The sequence below is a fragment of the Corapipo altera genome, unplaced genomic scaffold (genome assembly GCF_003945725.1).
Source record: "Corapipo altera isolate COAL_440 unplaced genomic scaffold, ASM394572v1 47, whole genome shotgun sequence".
NCBI classification, from domain to species: Eukaryota; Metazoa; Chordata; class Aves; order Passeriformes; family Pipridae; genus Corapipo; species Corapipo altera.
The window spans coordinates 2,037,815-2,059,226 of record NW_020884897.1 but is presented as its reverse complement, the minus strand read 5'-3'; the positions used below and the strand labels follow the sequence as shown (position 1 = coordinate 2,059,226).

At 39.5% G+C, this 21,412-nt stretch overlaps 1 protein-coding gene across 3 annotated transcripts in view; it reads left to right on the top strand.

The window, feature by feature from the left end:
* NRP1 (neuropilin 1) overlaps positions 1 to 21,412 on the top strand; it is a 112,719-nt gene that overhangs the window by 77,687 nt on the left and 13,620 nt on the right. For 2 of the 3 annotated variants that reach the window (XM_027648432.1, XM_027648431.1), the window contains exons 8-13: positions 1,114 to 1,269; positions 3,957 to 4,101; positions 5,478 to 5,809; positions 10,280 to 10,424; positions 13,356 to 13,439; positions 16,436 to 16,495. In XM_027648432.1, coding sequence (XP_027504233.1) covers positions 1,114 to 1,269; positions 3,957 to 4,101; positions 5,478 to 5,809; positions 10,280 to 10,424; positions 13,356 to 13,439; positions 16,436 to 16,495 — 922 coding nt within the window. Of the gene's footprint in view, positions 1 to 1,113; positions 1,270 to 3,956; positions 4,102 to 5,477; positions 5,810 to 10,279; positions 10,425 to 13,355; positions 13,461 to 16,435; positions 16,496 to 21,412 lie in introns of all 3 variants that reach the window. The other variant, XM_027648430.1, reaches the window with a different exon arrangement.

Genomic DNA, 21,412 nt, shown 5'->3' with positions numbered 1-21,412 from the left:
TTTGTGTCTAGTGTCAGCCGTTTGGCAACTGGACTTGTGCAGAGACAAAGATTTCTTTTGCCAGCAGAACTGACTTTAGTAGTTGTATTCCTATACCCCACATCATGCTCCCAAATATACTGATATTTCTTTGATACCACATGATGAACTAGATGAGGAAAAGATCTAGATGGCAAATAACCGGGGGGGCGAGAGCAAGATTAGCTTAAGTCACTTGTCCATTTGTAAAGGAGAAAGAGAGAGAGTGAGTGAAAAAGAGTGAAGACCTCTAATGAACATTTGTGTGCACACCATGCCATTCATTTCTCCAACAAGTTCAAAATTACATTATTTTCTAATGATAGAAGTCCACTACATTTGACAGTTGGAACAGAATTATTGCACTTGTGCTAATGCTTCTTTCTGTTTTCTTCAAATACATCATACAGTAAAAGCAACTAATTTGCCTTTTTCCTAACTAAATCACACAGTGATTTGTAATTCTCTTGTGACTAACTAACACATCATGGGATTCTTTTCTTCTCTTCTATTTGCAAGCGACAATTTCCTGAGTTTTAGCAGAATTCTTGTTATCATTCCCTAAGTGCACATCTTTGACATTGTACTATTAAATTTCATCTGATTTCTAATACTGCAATCCTTAGGGTCACTCTGTTCTCACTGCATGAGTCTCCTCTGTATTGACAAGGCCTTGCAGACTTGTGTCCTTAGCAAATTTCATTAGCATCTATGCAAGGTAGTTAATGAAAATATTAAGTAAGGTTTTTCACCAGACTGGTCCTTGGGGAATTTCTCTAGTAACTTCTCTGCAGTCTGTTGGTTCCCACTTGCACTGATGGGGTCTCTGGTTGCTCCCTCACAGAGAGAAGAGAATTCTCTGACATGTGAATAACCCTTCTGCCTAATTAGGCAAATTTTCCCATCTTCTGTGATGGCACTGTTTACAAAACAGGCGATTATGTCTATGTTATTATCAACAATATTTTGCAGTTTCCTTCACACAAAATCCTTATTATCTTTGTAAAACATGGTGGGGTGGAGGGGTGCCATTTCTGCAGTATTGTTGTCCTCTGAACTGATTGTCTTCACATCCCGAATTATTCTCTACCCCAGGTCGATCTAGGCCTTCTCCGCTTTGTTTCTGGAATTGGGACCCAAGGAGCCATCTCAAAAGAAACAAAGAAAGAATATTATCTGAAAACATATCGTGTAGATGTCAGCTCCAATGGAGAGGACTGGATTACACTGAAGGAGGGAAACAAACCTGTTGTAAGTATTTTTTTTTGTTTTTTTATCGCTCTTCAGCAAAGAAATAGTCTGTTGAACTGTTTAGTTACTATCAGCTGTTTAAAAAAGAGGAGTAAGGTATCAGAGGTTTAGTCAGGTTGATCAGGGTTAACAATTTGCCAAATCCAAAGCCAGCTATTGTCTCAACAGTGATGGGCCACAGAAATTGTTTATGCAAACCCTAGAGCAGCTGAAAATGGTACAAGGTGCTGCCTTATCTGTTGAACTCACCATAATTTGACTGATTTGTTTCTTCTTCCTGGAGTGTTCTGCTCTTTCCCAGCTTGCCAGAGATTTTCTTTGTGACCTTGAGAAAAACATTATGCAGAACCTTTCAAAAAATGTGTTGCTCTGTTATCTACAGTGAAGTTCTGGATATGCAACGTGTCAGCGTCTCAGCTCCCTGTGCGTGGCCATGCTGTCTTGCAGGAGTGCTAGCAAGTGATTAGTGCTTTATTAGACTTCCAAGTATCTCAGTGATGGGGGTCATGCAGGCAGATGATTAGGCACATCTTTCCATCCTTATAGATTTTTATCACCTTTCCATTTATCAGCACATTTGCTCTCTGTGACCTCCCAATGAAACAGCTTTAGACACTTGTAAGAAAATCTTCATTATCCGCTACCGTGAGCATAAAGCTTATTACTGAGAAGTCAGTTCTACTCCAGCTCTCACATGAATAACCCCAGTGAGGCTGTGCCTTCCTTCCCACCTCGCTCAGGATGTGCCTGGAGGCAGCATCCCCAGAGGCTGCCAGGGGCTGATGCAACTGGAAAGGTTTGGTGGTCCCTCCCTTCAGAACAGGTTTTTTGTGACCCTTCTGTGAAGACAGAGAAGAGCTGTACAATATCAAACTCTATCAGTGTAATGCTGTCTAGGTTTAAATATTTGGTTACTGGTTTGTCCCTGACTCATCAGTAAATGCTCTGCCAAGTCCACATTTATCTAATCAAAATGGTAGTAGTATTTAACATATACACCTTTCTTCTTTGAAGCATTTTGTAAAACAATAAAAAAATAAATACTGAAAACTTCTCTTTGATAGGTATTATCCTGGTTTTACAGGAACTTCAGGTCAAATGCCACAATGTGGGCACTGTACAATGATATGTAAAGCTAAAATAACTGACTTGCCCAAAGTCACAAGAGGAGCCAGCACTGTGGCTGGTATGAGACACATGGTTTCCTGGCTCTGGATTCTGTAATATGAACAACTGCTTCTTTCAAAATCAGACCATGCCTGATTTTCATTACCAACTTCATTTGTAAACTCTCCAAGAGTGTATTTTACATGAGTTTCTCTTGCACATGCTGTCCTTAATTAATGAGAACACTTCCTAAACCTGTGTCACTTGTCCAAAGGCTTTATAAAAAATTTAGATTTCTAAAATGGCAATATTTTGCTGTTGATAGAGACAAGAAAAAACCATGCACCATTCTCTCTCTAATGTTTTAATTCCCATTAAAAGTTCACAGCTACAGATCTCTTCAAGGCACCCTCACCTTAGTATTTCACTAACACCTTATAGGAAGCTGTGTACTTTTGAGAAAAACCTCATTTTCTCTGTCAGATGCAAACTTCAAGAAAACTACAGGAGGTCCTCACAGAGAAAAAAGTTGCTGAAAAGAAACGTAGCTCCATTTAAAATCTCTTACTAGACGTTAAATTACTTGAGATGTAACTGAGCCTGATGAGTTGACAACTGTGTGCTGTTGGTCACCAATCCAAATTAGTGCAGTTACAGTAAGTAACAAACAGGAAAGTAGACAGTGTGTGTAAGAAATGGGAGAAATGTCCCATAAAAGGAGAGGGGTTTGTATCCATAGAAAACAACAGGAAATCAGTCTTCCCTACGTGAGGAAGAAGCAGGAAGCTGAATCACCTTCTTTGGACTAGAACATTGCAAGGTTTCAGCTCTGCTAGGAAGGAGCAAGTCTGCAGGATCCTCAACATGAAAGCACAGCCCAATCCTGTCCCTTCTTGTGGAAGTTTCATTGTTCATTTAATTTGACTGCCAGCCTCAGGGGATGCAGGGAAAATCTTAAAGCCTGTTATGTAGATTTTAAATAGACTTCCATCTCAGTATGCAGGGAGAAAAAAAAATTCTGAGTACTTATTGAAAAGGATTTGTAAACAGGAGGTTAACAAAGCAAGGTTTGCATGATATCCTCTGCAAAACTTTTAAGCCCAAGGACAGTAAAATAATATGTTTTTATCCTAACTCCATAAAGGATTTTTGTGTGGTCTAATTGAAATCCAGACCTTTAGTTTGAGCCTGAGGTTCTGTAGCTTTTGCATTGTTCTACGAGTGTACTAGAGATAAAACTGCCCTAATGGGGCATTGAGGGATTCTTCCAGGACACAGAAGTCCTTGGGTGACAAAGACCAGTGTATGTCATTCCTGCATATAGATCTGGGCATTGGGAACACCTTTTTTAGTATCACTAACACCTTCCATCTTCATTTTTCCTCCCCAACGAAAGCTAATCTGTCTGCAAAAATTGTGATAGGAGATTAGGGAAGAGTTTCCCATGCAAGTCTTTTGTCTCAGCCTCCACAAAATAACCCTGGTTAGACTTTATATCATAACTATGTGTAAAACACAGAATTGTAAACAACATTTAAGAGAAAGCTTAACATATATATACTTTTTGTTTCCACACAAAGGTGTTTCAAGGGAATAGCAATCCCACTGATGTTGTTTACAGACCTTTTGCCAAACCAGTTTTAACCCGGTTTGTGCGAATTAGACCTGTGTCTTGGGAAAATGGAGTTTCACTGAGATTTGAAGTCTATGGCTGCAAAATAACAGGTAGGTGTTGAGAAGAATTATAAAATCAAGGGAATTTATTGTGCTTATGTTGTGAGTTTTATTTTTATGAGTGAAATGTGTGTTCACAATCTGCAGTATGGTCTGAATCTAGAAATTTAAAAAAAAAAACCACAACAACCCAAACATTTAGTGTTATCTGACTGTTGTTCTGACATTATCTTTTAGGTTTAATTACTTTCCTTTCAGTTACTTTACAGGTCCATGCAAATACCTGAGATACTTTGCAAATTCCCATCTTATTTTTCCTTCCTAACCCCCCAGTCCCTCTCTCTCTCATGCTTGCTATTCATAGGTAATTCTCAGCAGGTTTCCCAAGGAACAAATTTACATGACTAGATAGAGAAGCATTGTGAGGTACAAACACTCAGATCTGAAACCTATGCAAGCAATGGTATTTATAGTCAATAATGATAAGTATTGGAAAGTAACTCCTTTATATCACACAGTTGCCTATCAAATTTTTTTTAGTTTTACGTTTCCTATACTTCCTACAAAATGGAGATGCTTTTATATGTAAAGTAAAAATACAAGTTATAGATGAAAGAAAATGTTAATGAGTTATTATATTTTACAAAGCTAATTTTTCTAGTGCATTTTTTAGCACTTAACATAATTCATTGCAGTAATTTTTAATACTTCTAGGGCTTTTTTTTTCCTTTTAAGGTTTCTTTAGTCTTGAAAATGTTTCTTAGGACTGGTTTTCCTACAGCAGGAAAATAAGATTACTAATTACTTTGTTAGAGAATTCCAGGTCATTCTATGAAGTCTTTTCAGATTAGATGTCAGCTGGACTGCTGTTACATTCTGTATTGGAAATCTTCATTCCTTGTCATCTAGGATCATAAAAGAAGCAACTATTTAGCTTCTGTTTCATCTGAAAAAGTCTGAGAGACCAAGGAAATACAATAGGAAAATCTCACATGCAGCAATAAAATTATATTTTACAGAATCTATGAAGATTTCCATTTCCAATGCCACCAAAATAAAGCAATCTGCACCCAGGTTTTGGATGATTTTAGAAGTTTTCTCTAGGGAAAGATTCACAAATGCAGATGACCCCGCACTCTTTGCCTTAGCAAGAAGAATAGAAAACAAGAATAGAATAGGATTTTCTGATCCTTTTGGTTCCCACTAAGCCAAAAATACGTGTGGTATTTTGGTACTTCCTGCCAAAACTAGGATGTGCAAGTTTGAACAAATGAAAATTATATACAAATCAAAATAGATTCTTTTGGATATAAGAAATAAATAAGTAATTACTTATGATAGTTGATTTGACTGATGTGTTCTGTTTCTGTTTTATTGCTCGTTCAGATTAACTATTTAATTGATTTGAGGCTTTTTTTTCTCTGTAGATTATCCTTGCTCTGGGATGCTGGGTATGGTGTCTGGGCTCATTCCTGACTCTCAGATTACTGCATCTACTCAAGTGGATAGAAACTGGATCCCAGAAAATGCTCGGCTCATAACAAGTCGTTCAGGTTGGGCGCTGCCACCAACTACTCACCCATACACAAATGAATGGCTTCAAATAGACCTTGGTGAAGAAAAAATAGTGAGGGGCATAATTGTCCAGGGAGGCAAGCACCGAGAAAACAAAGTGTTCATGAAAAAATTCAAAATTGGGTACAGCAACAATGGATCAGATTGGAAAATGATTATGGATTCCAGCAAGAAAAAGATAAAGGTAAGGAGAAAAACTCTGCACTAAAGAAAAGTTACATTAAAAAAAAAAGTTTACATTACATTTCTATGTATCTGTCTCTGACCTTAGAAAAGGCACACAGCTGGGATGAAGCCAAGCAGGGGAACTCCAAGGGCAGCAATCCTGAAGGGGTGCTGTGGGAGCCATCCCATGCCTGAGGGCAAGAGCTGGCCTTGGGACATTTGCCTCTCTCTGGCAGCAAAGGTTTTGCTTATTCAACAGATAGTTCAGGCTTGATTCCTGACAACTTAGTGCTTCCATGGCCCCCAGGTTACTGCAAAATCTCATGCAATGGGATTTAAAAGTCTACTCTAAAAAACTAAACTCCAAGCTAAAATTGAAAGTGAACAAATTTATTTGAGATACTGAATTACTTTTCTTTTTATCTATTTTTGTCAGAGCTGTAGAGTAAGAGTGGGGTTATTTAACTCAATGGAGTACCTGTCATATTTCTGGACTGCCTATAGATTGCTCTGAGAATTTCATAGGCTCTTTGTAATGATCTGATCCAAGTCCCTCCAAAAGAAAGTGAAGAAGTTTTTGACAAGTTATCCCCTCCCGAGTGAAAAGTACTATTGTATTGTCACAAGTGAAGCATCTTGGCAGTTGCTTGGGAATAAAGGGCAGCTGGTTCATAGGCTTAAGCAGAAACTGAAAGACATTTACAGAGGAGGACCAAATGAATTGCTGGGTTACATGCCAAGGAAAATGAGAGCGGCCCAGAAAAGCTTCTGGGAATGTACCTGTTTTGGTTTGTCTTTGCATGTATGTGTTTCAAGATCTAAATTGCACTGTGTTGAGCTTGTTTATACCAAATCTTATTTTAATCTTCCATCCAATTTTGTTATCATTGCTCACAAAGTGCATTTTTGCCTCAAAAGGCGCAACTCGTTTTTTAGTCTTTCTACGCAGTTCCTTGAAGAAATGAGTAGGCATTCTGGTGCTGTGGTACTGGGATGACCAGGGAATTGCATACCAAAATGTACCCTCAAAAGGCAAATCATTGTGGTGCTTGGCAGATGGAAATCCTGAGAGTTGCTTCATATCTCATCTGTGTTAGTTTGAAAATTAGATGTAAAAGCTGTTTTGCTATACAGACTCATCCATTGGACAAACCTGTGTTTCCTTAAAGGAAAAGCTGAGTGGGCCCATGGATGTAGCTTTTCCAGGCACATTTGGTAAATATTGGACTTCATTCTCTCCTGTTTTAATCGCACTGAATATGTCTGCATTTTCTCACTTTTTATCATTTGTTTGGAGGATTAAAACTAAACGGATTCAGCCTTTGCAGTCATCTCCTTTCTCTTGTTACCATGAGTTTTGACTTCATCATAAAGTGTGAAGGGAGTGTAAATCAACAATGGGATCTAACCATTTTCGTTCTAAAATAGATGTTGTTTTGACATGTACTTCTACACTGTGGCTCAACGAGGGAAAAAAATAATGCCATATGCTTTCAAAGCAGCACGCCGTCTGCTGCATGGCTTTCTGTTTTCTAATACAGGCACTTGCCATCATTGTCAGAAGTTAGAGTTTGACAAGAAAACTAGTGTGCTAACTAATGCACTGAGCCCATCCTTAGCTTTCATCACTACCATAAATTAACTTTCAAGATTAATGGAATGGAGAGGGCTGGAATTCTAATCTCTTGTGGCATAATTATAATCATTCCTCAAAATTCAACATATTTAATAAACTTTCTTCCAAAGCACAAGTTTTCTTTAAAGAGAATCAGATAAATCCCATGATTTGTGAGTCTGATGGATTTAAAATGTTAATACTGGAATGTAGTATTTTTAAATGTGAGTAGAGCTGGATGGGACAGCATGATATAATGAGTCACAGCAGGAACATGGATTAGAAACAGCCCTGTTATATGAAATGAAACACGTCATTTCACTTGGTTAAAGTCATGACTTTCAATAAACAAACAACTGCATTTTAAGAAAAGGAAGAGCACTGACAGGCTAAACAAAACAATAGAATATGTCCAAAGGGTGAAACATCACCTTGTTTCTCAGCACGATCTTGTCATTCATGCCTGCAGCTCCTTTCACAAGGACTACCATAACTCCTTCCTCTTTGGCTGACCCAATTTCAGCAATTTTTGAGTGTGCAAAATGTTTCCCCTGTACCCTAGCTCAAGCACTCAAAGGAATAAAAAACACAAATCCCCAAACTACCACGCAGAACTCCATTTTCATGTCATACTTCTTTCCTCCTTCCACTTTTTCTGGGGACAGGGTTGGTTGGTTTTGGCTTGGTTTTTTGGTTTTGGAGTTTTTTTGGTTTTTACACTTCCTCTCATCATTTCTGGTACAAGACACTTCAGAACATCCTACCATTTGAAACATCCTTTTAAAATTTTTCTGCCATGTTTATTTTGATTTTAAAATACGTTAGGCAGAATTTTTTTCCTCTCACCAGTTTAACTTCTCTTTTGTTTAACTATTATTTATTATAACCTATTTTTGTAGGGAAGGAAAGCAATTTGTGTCATAGCCTGTATAAAAGACACTCACAAAGTGAAGTTTTGCTGTATACTCCTCCCTCCTCTCCCACAAAGAATATCGGTGTGTTTTAAATGAACAGTCAAAATTGAATCACAGGCAGCTCTGCGCTACAAAGGACAATGATTCAATATAATTCTAGATGCCTATTGAGTTCTAATGTCTATGTGTCAGTACTCCAGTAGTGATGTCTTTTATAAATCGGTTTTCATTATTATATGTTGCTATTAAGACTACTATTAAAAAGGGAGCAAGGATTCCTCAGATACATGTGTCTGTCTACTTTGTATACATAAAACAGCATTCATTCTTTCTCATGTGGTAGGTAGCTTTTCTGATCATTTGCACTATATTGTTATTCAAATACAATAATATGCAATTCCACGTCAGTTAGGTCTGACAGGCCCTCTACACGTGGATTCTTGACAACTGTCTAACAAGCACTGGCAATATACTGGGTCAGCTGGTGCCCCTTGAAGGCACCTCGGAGGTGCAATTTCCCTAGGAAGTAGGAGAAGCAGCATTATGTTGAAGTTATTTTAGTTGGTCATAGTCTACCATCACCATTGGCTTTTGCCGTGTGCACTCTATAACAAATGACCAGAAAGGATTGTGGACCATTGGATCGCAATGCCGAGGTAAAAACAAGCAAGGCTTTTAGGACTTCACTGAACATACAAGTCACAGTCATGTCTACGTATGCTGATTTTGTGCCTTGGGAAACAGAGCCAGCTTTTTTCCATGGCATCTGTTTTCTCTGTTCCAGATCAGTAGAAGGAGTTCATTGCAGGCCAGGTTTTGTTCCCATCCAAAATGAAGAGCATCTGATAGTTTGTTCCTGAAGAAGGCTTCAGTTTTCACAGCTATGGGTTAGAAGTTTCCTATAGTAGTGCTTCTAATCCCAAATTTGAACTGCAGTTCAAAGATGTTTTTTAGTGTGTTGCCATTTTCCTAATTCATGAAAAGGATGAGAACACTTTACTTTTACTTCATAGTTATATACATTTTCATATTTTGTACTTTAGAGTCTTCTGTACCTGATATTCTGAAGACATTTTTTACCATAAAATAAAAATAACTGGTTTTGCCTATCTTTGGTTATGAAGTGTTCATGCCAAGGACTGTTTCTTTCAGTTAATTCATTCTAGGGATTGATCATCTTCCTGGAGGCACCTGAGGTGTTGCTATAAGTAAAAATTATAACATGTTCTATATGCAAAAGATCACTGACAAGAGAAGCTGAAGGTATCAGTCAAATGCCATTGAGAGTTGCAGTATGTCTGAAGAACCCAGATTGTAACTCAGAGAAGAGATTTTTGTCTGAAATGTACATTTGCTGACCTACCTTGCCCGTTGGATTATATCGCAGTTTTGTCAGGAAGCAGCTTTCTTCTTTCTTTCTTTTTATTCTTCTTCAATAGCAGGCTCACTGGAAGAACTCTTGCAGCTACTGCTCCTGAAGTTTAATTTATGCCTTTTGAAATAACTACAACTTGTGAAACTCTGTCACTGGGGGAAATCAGATTGAAATTTTCTCTTGAATAGTTGGATTATTATTGTAACCACTTAAAAGGTGACAGGATCTTCACCTCAACCATTTTTCTTCCCTGAGAAGTGATGGAAATGTCACCCACTTAAACAGCAGATCAGAGCATCATTTAAAAACATGTCTCATTAAACACTCAGCTCTTGTTATGACCCTCATGGATTGGTTGCTGCTGAGTTTATGAAAAATGAAATGCATTACTTTTTTGAGAAGCTTTAACAATGTATTTTCCATTCTCATTCAGGACAGGAATGCCTGCCACTTATTAATCAGTTAGAATCTGGCCTACTGCTCACCTAATTCAAAGACTGGAGAATGAAGGAAAAAGGATGAGTGTTGAAAATAGCTTTTGCCTTTTTTTTTTTTTTAACAAGTAGTATTTGTCATGCTCTGCAGACTTTTGAAGGCAACACCAACTATGACACGCCTGAACTGAGGACTTTTGAACCTGTATCAACAAGATTCATCCGTGTCTACCCTGAGAGAGCCACACACGGGGGACTGGGGCTGCGAATGGAGCTGCTGGGCTGTGAACTCGAAGGTAATTGCTCTGATAGAGATGAATGCACTTTATTATTTTCATAAATACATTCTCCACGTGGTCTACTGCAGAAGGCTGCTGTGTCTGCACAGGCAGCACGTTGGACTCTCACTTCCATGACTGCCATTAGTGCTGTTTCTTGGCCTAATCAGTTCCTTCTCTGCAGACATTTGAATATGCCCAAGGCACAAGTATTATTCTTTTTTTCCCATTCCTTTGTTGAATCACGATTATATTCTCCACATGGTTTTCCGTTCCCTTAAGCAGCTTTATTATTATACTTTTGAGAATCATAGAACTATTAGGAGAGAATAAAGACAGGAACTTTAATTTTATGTTACCACAATACAACCCCGTAAGAGATGTTTTCTGATTGTGCACAGGGAGCTCTGCACTAAATATAGCGATTATATCCCTCTATCCTTCAAAGGACCTGAAAGTCACACCAGAAACTATGGTGGGCAAAGATCACTTGGCTGGACAGTGTCTGTGCTGTTCCTTTTTGGGGGTAAAGGGGACCTCTTTGTCCCTTACCAAGCTTCAGTTTTGCAAGAGTATATAGAAGATGAAAGACCAGGAAAAGCAAAGTTTAGACATTTATCCTTGGACTGTGACATGAAGTCAGCTTTGATTCTTGTTATATAAACAATGATTATTTACTTTCATAGAGAACTACAAGCAACACTATTCGAATTTCACAATTTTGTCTGGTGAGTGATGGTATAGTGATGAGGCTTATAAACCACCCAGTTTAACAACATACTGAATAGCAAACCATGTTATTTGGGGTTTCATATGACACCTCGTATAGAAGTAGCGGAACAGGCTCCCAAGATGAATGGAAGCAACTGCTCTGCCTCCATTTGTTTCTCACCATTTCTCCCCCAAGGGGGAAGTGTGGGAGGCATTTGCTGTGAGAACTGAGGAGTTCTGTGTTGTTTTTTTTAGTGAAGGCCAGATTGAATAAGTATGCTTTTACTTGGCCCGGAAAGTGGAGAGGTTGGAAATACTTCTTAGTTCCTGCAGGAAGTCCTCATTTCCTGTGGGAATACTTAGTTCCTGCAGACTATTGTGCTACTTGATCAGGAAAAAAGAAAACCCAGCACCTGCCTTATGTAAACTAACAACCTATGGGCAAAGTCCTTCAGCCACAGGGCTCCTGTAGCCACCTAGACATCAAGAAGTGAGTCTGTGGACCACCTTACAAGAACACATTGCTCAGTGAGATGGAGGAGACTGCTTTTAGGCAAACTGCAAAAGCAAGTACAATTTTTTTTCCCTGGGACACTTTTTTTGCATTTGTCTTTCTTCTGTGGTGTACTTTTGATGTACGCTCACCTGCAGGTCACCCGTGTGACCTCACAAGTGAGGTCAGTTCACATTTACCCATGGGAGAAGCATAATAAGAAAACTTTGTTGTATAACTGTATCTTAAGGAGAAAGTTGAATGACGAGAAGTCGCTTGAGATTTACTGAGCAAGAAAAGAGATGAGAAAAGAAGCATGGAGGTTAGCACAGAGAGCAGTAGAAATTAGCTCTCCAGCACTAATGAGCAAGGGCAAGTTTTGTGTGCTTGAAGCATCCCAGAGGGGCATATATGGAATGATGGCAGAGGTGTGGGCAAGCTTGAGGCTATACAGGGACACAAAGATCAAGGTAAGAAACTTAACTGGATATAGGAAGGTAGAGGGACCCTCCCCAGAGGTTTTTTTATAGCAATGTGAGGAACAAATGCTCTGCATAATTCATAATAAGTACAGAACTTTTTCTTTAACTTGGGGTAGATTAAACCTGTAAAGCATAGGTCTGAGTCTTAAAGAGGCGTGTTTCATCCCAGGATATAGCAGCTTCAAAAACTAGCACCTCTCCTGACATTTTCAGGCCAAAAAGTCAATGTATGTGATCTTGTGTGGACAGCAGGAGCTGGGGGCAGTAGAAGGGAAAAGATGAATCTGCAAAGGACATGCATTATTGCATAGCTTATAATGAGTGAAAAAGATTGCTAATGAAAATAACAATAGGTGAGAACAGACAAAAGCCTGGATCACATTCCAAGAGTGCTTATCTTGAGCCAGGGAACTATACGTGTGGCATAAAACATAAACACAACACCAAATATCTGTATTCTGATTTTCCAGATGTGGTATGCTTTGCAGATACTGGGCTATAGATGTATTTTCTGGCATTTTACACAAACCTGAAGCTTTAACTGCACGAACAGAATTCAGACTTCTGTTGGTTAGGCAGCAGCTACCAGAAAGTCATCACCAGTAAGAAGCAGGCAGGTGGCCAGGAGGGATGACTGACATCACCAATGTCTTATTTATTTATAACTTCAACAAAAAACAAAAGAAACTCCTTCCAGGTCTCCTCATTGAGCACAAAGTGATTCTACATCACACTGCCTTCCTGCCACTGTTACCAGGACTCTGCTCAGACATTTCCTCTCTTACATGTGTTCTGCAGAGGGGTTTCTTCAGCAATGTGGTGGGTGTTGGAGAATTACCAGCTTGAGCATGAGCCAATGCTGCTCCTCTCTACAGGCCCACTGACAGGCACTTTGGCCAGCAATAAAATTATGGGGTTTCTACCCTCCACACAATCCCCCAAGACTTTCATTCTGCCTTGCCAACCTTTCACTCTTCCTTCGTAGGAGCAATAAACACTCATTAGCCAGTGAATAGAGAGTCCGGGGCTTTGCTGCCCAACTCTGCTCAGCCCTTGATCTCAGATACATCAGAGTACCTTAGTACAGGAGTCAGAACAGATGCTCCCCATTCCAAAGAAATGCTAACTAACCTGCAAGGTAGAGTTGCTTCAATCCTCAGATAGAACACGCGAAGACAGCATATGGTGTTCATCAAGAGGATACTGCCAAATGCATTCTGGTTCTCCAGCACGTTTTAACTGAATGACTGGATCTTGTTTCAGCTCCTACTGCTGTCCCAACCGTTTCTGAAGGCAAGCCCGTGGATGAGTGTGATGACGACCAGGCAAACTGTCACAGTGGCACAGGTGATGACTACCAACTGACAGGTGCAGAAACCATCCTCATTCCATTGCAGCTTCATTGTAGCTCATATCCATCAACAGCTAAATGTTTGCACTGATTTAATCACTCAACATTAATGGATATTGGTATGCAGTTCATATTGTTAGTGCTGCCAAAATATGGGCATCTGCCTTTTACATATGACAATACTTTTGATTGTTTTCTCAGCTATGTAATTTTTTAAGCAAATAACAGTGACTAGATGGAAGAGAGGGCAATTTTTGTAGCAGGAATTGTGTCTAATGAAATGCCCTAATCAAACTCTCTTATTAACAGAAAAGCTGGAAAAACCTTTTGGGGTTTATTGTCTGAGATTGAAGAACTCCAAATATTGTTTCAATTTACATATCTGCTCCCTACCTAACATTTAGTATAGGACTCAAATCTCATCCCCAAACCTTTCCCAGACAGAAACAAAACACATTTGTTTCATCAAAGCATACTTACACATACTCACACTGCCAGAAATATTTCCATGAGCTTTTCCACCAACAATGCATTACAACCACAGAGGGGCTAATGTTCTCCAAGCTGCCATCACTAACAGAAAAATGAGGGGGGGGGGGAGGCATAACATAGTCTGCATCTGGAACAGAGGAAGCTTGCTAGGTTTCATATCCTCACAGTTTTGCACAGAACCACTAGTCCTTCTAGAGAGCTGACACTGCACCTCTATGCATTTAATCTCTTCTTGGAGGTCACTTGTTCTGCAAATCTCTGGGCCTGTTTGATGAGATCTGTACATCTACATTAATTGGGTTTATTTTTAGATGCAGCAACACGAGTTATTTCATCACTGCTCCCTGATGGGCTTATCTAATAAATGTTTATTGCTTCTTACATCCATGATATAAAATAGTATTAAAATCTGGCAATAACTGTCCCAGAGGACATTGGGAAAGCTTAGGTAAGAGATTGGCTCTTTGGACGGAGCCAAGTAGAACATCAGGCAGCAGATACTAATGAGAGTGCAGTTTCAGCATCAAACCCTTTCTGACTTTTGCCAATGTCTCCTGTAATTGCATGTTGCAAATCATAAATTGAAAAAACAAGTCTTGAGTGGAAAAGACAGTGCACGGTCACTGTCACTGCTTTTCAGATTCATGCCCCAGATGAATCTTATTCCCTTTGAAAACAGCCATGTGGAGAGTCTGACAAAATAGTCTGTATTGTGTTTAAGGTAACTCAGAAATCTTTCGGTGTTTAAACATGGTAATTTACTAATCTTTTAGAAAAGAAAGACCCAAGTCAGGAAGCACTGGGGCTTTCTGCAAAGCCCTACATGGTCTGGCAAAGCCCAATAGGTAGAGACATATTTTACATAGATGGAGGCTGTATGAGGGGAAAGAGGGAGGTCTATTCAAGCACCTTCCATGTTCACTCATAGTCTCTGCACTTCAAGGAGCTCAGGAATGCATCCAGCATGTCTCTTAGGGAAAGCTCACTGAGCAGAAGAAAAACCTTATGGCAGTTTTTGCAGGTTGAGCTTATGGAGCAGTTTATAATCTCTAAGACAAGGGAACAGCCACTGGCCTTTCTGAGCACCAGTTCTTTTGAGGAACTGAACCTGTTTCAGTACTGATATTGAAAATTACTACATTGCCCTTCTACAAAGGTGCAGACACTTTAGTATAATTTATTATTACAACAGCTAGAAACTCCAGGCAGTGGGTGCCCAGTTGTTCTGGACACTGGAGAAACATTTCATTGTACCTTTGAAGTTACTTAAAACACTAAAATGCACAGAACTGATTTTACCAATAAATTAATTGTAAACTTGCCTTTCTTCTGCCAAAATCATTGAAGGCAAGTATGTAAGTCTTGTGGCCGGTTAAGGATATCAGGGCAGTGCAGAGGGGATTTCATCAGTGCCTTACCCTCTTTTATCCTTTCCCAATGCGAGTGTGGTACCCGCGTTCTCATGGGTATGACTGTTAGAGTTGTTTTCGTGACAGCACTTGCACATATGTGAGTATCACAATGAAGCCTCCCTTGCAATTAACTGTAATTGTGCTGGAGGCCAGATTCCTTCCTGCTCTATTTGGACCCCATACAGAGCTACTCTATTTGCGTGGCTTATAGCATTTCCCATCAGATTATTCTCACAAACATAAAGCTGATACAGCTTGGGCATTCATTCTCATTGGAAGTCATCATAGTCATCCTTTCTATAATGCTTTAAGCACTTGCTTGCTGGAGAAAAGAGGAGCCATTGACTGGTAATCAGCACCCCACTGTGCATTTATAATTGTGCTAATTTCCTTTTTGTTTCCTTTATCAATAATTTGAGGCTTGCTTTAAAAAGTCAAGTATTTTAAAAATAACAATTAATGAGCTTAGGAGAGGTCCATGACCCCACTCACCTCTTGTTTATCTGCTTGAAGAAAAGGACAAAGGGGAGGTCTTTAATTCCTCCTTCGCTTTGAGACCTGCCTTAGGTTAGATCCTAAAGTCAGGCAATTCCCATGTACTTCTCTTGTGAGCTGGTCTCACAACACAGCTATGAAACAATATATGAAACAACTGGTGAGGAACCAGTATGGCAGGGGCTGGAGGACCTCACATCCCTGATATGAGAAACAACATGTAATGAGTAAATGCACGCAGTAATGACTCCTAGGCGGTACCATAAACATCAGTCGCTGACTCCCCATGTCATTTGGAGCAAATCTGTCTATAAACCGAGGACAGCCACAGGGACATGGTGAGGATTACTTAGTTGGTGTTTGCAACAACTCCAAGATATAGAGGTTTATTTAATGAAGAGTCCTTGTGTTCCTTTTTGATAAAAGAAACCAGACCTTTGATGTCATATTTTCATGCCTAAGCTCACATACTCAGTTACCTACATGTCTAATAAAGATGGCAATATTTCAGGTTTATATATAGGATATTCCTAATGACTGCTGTGTCCTTTGTTATGTCCCATGTATCATGATACGCATAATTTCTTTTCCAGGTGGGACTACAGTGCTGAATACAGAAAAGCCAACAGTAATTGACAATACATTACAACCAGGTAAAAAAGAATTCTTTTTTCTTATTAAAACCACAATAAATTCCATACCCAAATTTCATGCCAGAGACAAAATAATGAATTGCAGCACTTCCTGACTTCCCATTCCGTAAAAGTCTCTGAAGTAAAGAAGCATCTGGTTTCTTAGCTCTGTACAGTAAATATTTTATTCCTTTCATCCACATGTAGAAACAGCAGAGAACAAGATTTCCTTCTGCATCAGCAAATGCCAAATGCTGACAAAATTAAACTAACTTAATCACACAGTGCACTCTTTAAATGTGGCATGTCAGTGACACAGTGTGTTTGCAAACTCTGGGAAAACAAAAACAGAGCCACACAGGCCCACTCACTATTTATATCCATGGTTTTACAAAACTAAGACAAGTAAAGTTTGCCAGTTTTCTCCACCAGGGAGCTGGCAGTTTTACAATATTGTTTTCTAGCAAGTTTTCTCAAAATAAACTGCTACCATGAACTTGAAAAGGGAAAACCAAGTTGTCACTTGCGGCGAGTCCTTTTTACTTAATACAATAACTGGCAGCTTTTAAATTCCTTAGTTTGCTGCTTCCACAGCTTGCATACCATTTTTTTAATATTCTGTACAATTTACTGGAACTGGGGGAGAGGATAGATTTGAGTAGAAAAGCCAAACTCAAAAAACTATGAGCACCAGTTAAAAATCCTTTGCAACAATAACTGTGAAGCAGTAGAGGTCAGTTTTCAGTTACTCCCATTTCCTCCATTAAAGCACAGTCAGGCACAGTCTTGCAAATGATTTATTAACAGGGTGGGTAAATGTTTATCATTGTTTCCTCAACCATGTGACAACAATCCACTCTTGCTTCAAGTGAAAGAAAGGGACTAATAATGCAAAAGTTTCCTAGAGGACAGTGATGGTGTCGACCTGATTAAGAGATAGAGCTGACTTAGCTAAGGCGTTGTTCCCACTCTCAGCCTCTGCATTCAGATACTGCAGAGGCCAATGCTTTTACTCTCCTCAAAATTTGTCTCCAGTGTCATCTAGCTGGCTTAGTCAGCATACACTATTTCTAGCTCTACCCTGCTTTATGAGCAGAGGGGGATTGTGGTGCAACGAGAAGCAGAGCAGCAAACTGGCCCACCCTCATGGGACACCTCTCCACCCTGCTCTTCCACAGTCAGCCTTGCTGAAGGGCTGGAGGGCTGCTGCTGATCCCACAGTTTGGAAAGGGGTGGGGGATGCTAAGGAAGAAAGGGTTCTGTGCAACAGATTTAGAGTAAAGCACTCTATTTTTTATGTCTGAAATTATCTTTTAGGTTTCTCTTTTGATGAAATTAAGAATTTATTTACAGGGGGCTTTTTTAAGTATCTTCTAGCATTTAAGCAAATTGTAAATTTAGAAAGTGCCTCTGTGCAATACAGTTTCGCTCCCTACTGTCTGGTGCCAGCTGAGTTTGCAAATTGTGTTTAATCCCCCTGGCTTGGGCGGGACTCTCCAATAACAGATTGGCTGTTACTGCCAGAGATTAAGATATACTCATTTCTCTCCTTACTTCCCTCCTGCACCACCTTTGCTTACTCTGTGATGTGCCAAGATTTTTCTCTTTTAAAGGAGTTTCTGGGGCTCTGTTCAAAGTATGCCAATGTTACTTCCCTGCATTGTGCTGCTAGGAACCATTTCCTTCCGGGGAATAAGGGACGAGTTCACATCCCAAACTCCAGGCTCCCACATGGCAGCACATTACAAAGATCATAGATAGAGATCAGTCAGACGCTAATAAATAAGAATAAGGTTTCCAGAATCTCCAGTTTAGGACATAAAGGTTTCCAGCTGCCTCATAATCCCTCACTGAAAAGCAGCCAAAAAACTCCCAAAAAGGGGCAGACAGAAATTTCCCTCAACGTGGGGAAACCCCTCCTGGCATGGGGGTGGTGTAAACATTTCCTTCTGCTGAAGGGGCATGGCTGGACCTGGCTGGCACAACGGAGCACATTGGAGTGAGGGGCCACGCAGCTGGGAGAGAGTCTGCTGTGTCAGCTACAAATAATGTAGTTTAAACTGCCCTTGAAGTTACAGGGCTGCTCAGGGGGCCCCTGGCCCTCAGCTGCCTGAGGATAAGTGCACTCATTCAGCTATTCTCAAGCTGAACAAGGTATCAGTTTAACATACCAAGGACTGAACCTTCAGTTTTGGCCTTAATTCCCTCTAAGGCATGATTTACCTTAAGATGCTAATGCACCATGAGGTAAATTATGAACTCCAAGCCAAAGAGCTATTCCAGATCAGATGCAGTTTGCAGGCTCCAGTGGGTAACCCTGCACGAGCTACATGGTGCCAGTGCTGGCCACAGCAGCTCGTCCCACAGTGAACAGGGACAGAGACTGACCACCCCCCTCGGTAGCAGCACCTGCCGTGGCACAGGTATTTTGCAATAGGTGCCAATGCCACGTATTGCTGTCCTACTGCCTGCATTCAAGCCTGCAAATACCCCTAATCTTGTTATCCCAAACTAACATGCTTGCGTGTGTCAAAGCCTGAGATTATCCCATTCCAACCAGCTTTCATACACTATGGAAACTGTTAAGAGCAAATAGCTGGAAAGCCTCCGTGTACAAACAAGCTTTCCATCGAGGCGACTTTTACAGTTCATTTCAAGGAGACTGAATTGAAAGAAAATAAAAAATTATTGTGATTTCAAACTGCTAAAAATGTTTAAAGATTTGGATTATTTTTTTTAAGAGAGGATCTACTTTCCGCCTCAAACTTAAAGATGCCTTTAACAAATCTGTCTGTCAAGGTAAATACCTTTCAGGTCTCAGTCTTAAGACTTGCTAACATGTAGTCTTTTTGAACACATCTTTTTCAATTCTAAAGGACTATTTGAAATGCTTGTCTCCTAGCTATTTACATACAAAGCAAGCTGTTCATTTACAGTATGTGCTCTCAGTGTATAAGTCAAGTCTCTTGTAAAGCAGACTGTTCCAAGAAGTAAAGTACCTTGTTTTTTTCACATGTAACAGCTATTTCAGAAAAATATAACTAAGAAATCTTGAATTAAAATCTATGCTAAGAAATAATTTAAAGGTAAAACAGGTCTGATTCTAATTTATGATGGGGCAATTTTTCATCAGTACAGGGGTATTAAAACAGTTATCATTTACTATCATTTAAGGTAATTCTGTGCTGCCAGCATAAGTGGTATAAAAAGGTGAAATGCAAATATGAATCAAACCACATATACTACTTTGAAGTGGTCCAAATTATGTTTGTAATTTCCTATTTTAATGTTGATTTACCCTTTGGCAAGAGCATCTTATAAGAGAATTTTCATAGCATTTTTAATACCATCTTGTTCCTTCTTGCCTTTTGTTAGAGTATTTATAAAAATATATCAAAGTCTGTGGGCCACAAAAGATTGATGGACTTGCAAGAAACTAACTCAACTAGATTTTTGAATTACTTTCTTGTTCATGTGCAGTAATGGTCCCAGCTGTGAGCAAGATGTGGTCAAAAAGTACAGCTGTTGGTTATTTTTTGAGAGGATAAATCTGTTTTAATTCAGTGTCACGTACCCTACATCTTGAAAAAGGCATATGGGATTTCATCACACCTCCCTCTCAGATTCTCATCTGAGCTGCTATTTGATTACATAATAGCTGGTTTTCTTCATCCTCTCAATACACACAAACCAAGAGATCAATCACCTATTGGCAGGAGAATTATCCTAGCAGGGGAATGGGTCAGCGTTGCAGAGGGAACACAACAAATGCTACTTGTCCCTAGTTTCCGTCCTTCCACCAGAGCTGCCAAGCTGTAGTTCAAGGACAAAGAGCACAGATTGCCTGTAGCTTGCTGTGAGCTACTGTATCAGCCCCCTGAGACCTTTAATAGAAGTGTTGAACTAGTCTGTCTTTTGCTGGGGCAAATCCATTGTCCATACTGAACCTTAATGAACCTATCCTCATGCTACAAGTGTCCTTTATTAATTGGCTAGCAGGTCTGTCTTTCTTTTTATGAGTCCCTGGGAGAAGGATTGGAAGAGACATAAGAATAGGCAATAAGAGATGGCATGTTTAAGGAGCCCATAAAATAAAAGCACTCTGAAATGGGTTGTCTTTGACCTTCAATCCCATTGCTTTGATTGTCTAAGGAATATATTAACACAGTCACTTTTCAGAAAACAAATGGAACCTAGCAGGGAATAGCTGACTGAGAGCAGGTTACCAGTCAAATTCTTCTCAGTTTCAGTGGAAACTTCTGCATGGAAAACAAGTTCATTTTTATGCTACACCACGCTGTCTCTGAGTCTGAAGCCAAGGAACACAGGCATGGCCAAAGCATATCAGACTTAGGCTCTTTGCCAATTTCCTGGACTATATATTTCAAATGAAAGTGTAAGAAACTATTTATTAGATGGGGCTGTGAAATTTAGCTCTGTTTTGAAACTCTCCTTCAAATCTCAATGTTCAGAGCTGTCCTCAGAGCATAAAGCAAAAGGCTTTTGTCACTTCCTGCACTTAAAATTAACAGTTAAATTCTGGATATTTTCCTTATTCATTTCAGTGTCCAGTTCTCTTTGAATTGTGTTCAGCCTTAGCAGCATTTGAGGGAGCAAGTACAGCTCACATCATATGAGAATTTTTGTCCTTTGATCCACATTGAACTTCAATGAATATCTCACAGTTCTTAGGCTATGAAATGGAAAAAACAGAATATTGTATTCCTTTTTCACTGGATTCTTCACTCATTTACATACTTCTCCTGTGTATTCTGCTATTTATTTTTATTCAGAGTTGAACAATACTAGTCCGTTCAATCTGTTTGAGCTATGTGTTCATTTATGCTGTGTGATATCTTCAGATGAATGTGATCTATCTACTACTGTTCTCCTTTGCTATGGTTTGAATACCACACAGGCTATCACTAGCTTTGCATA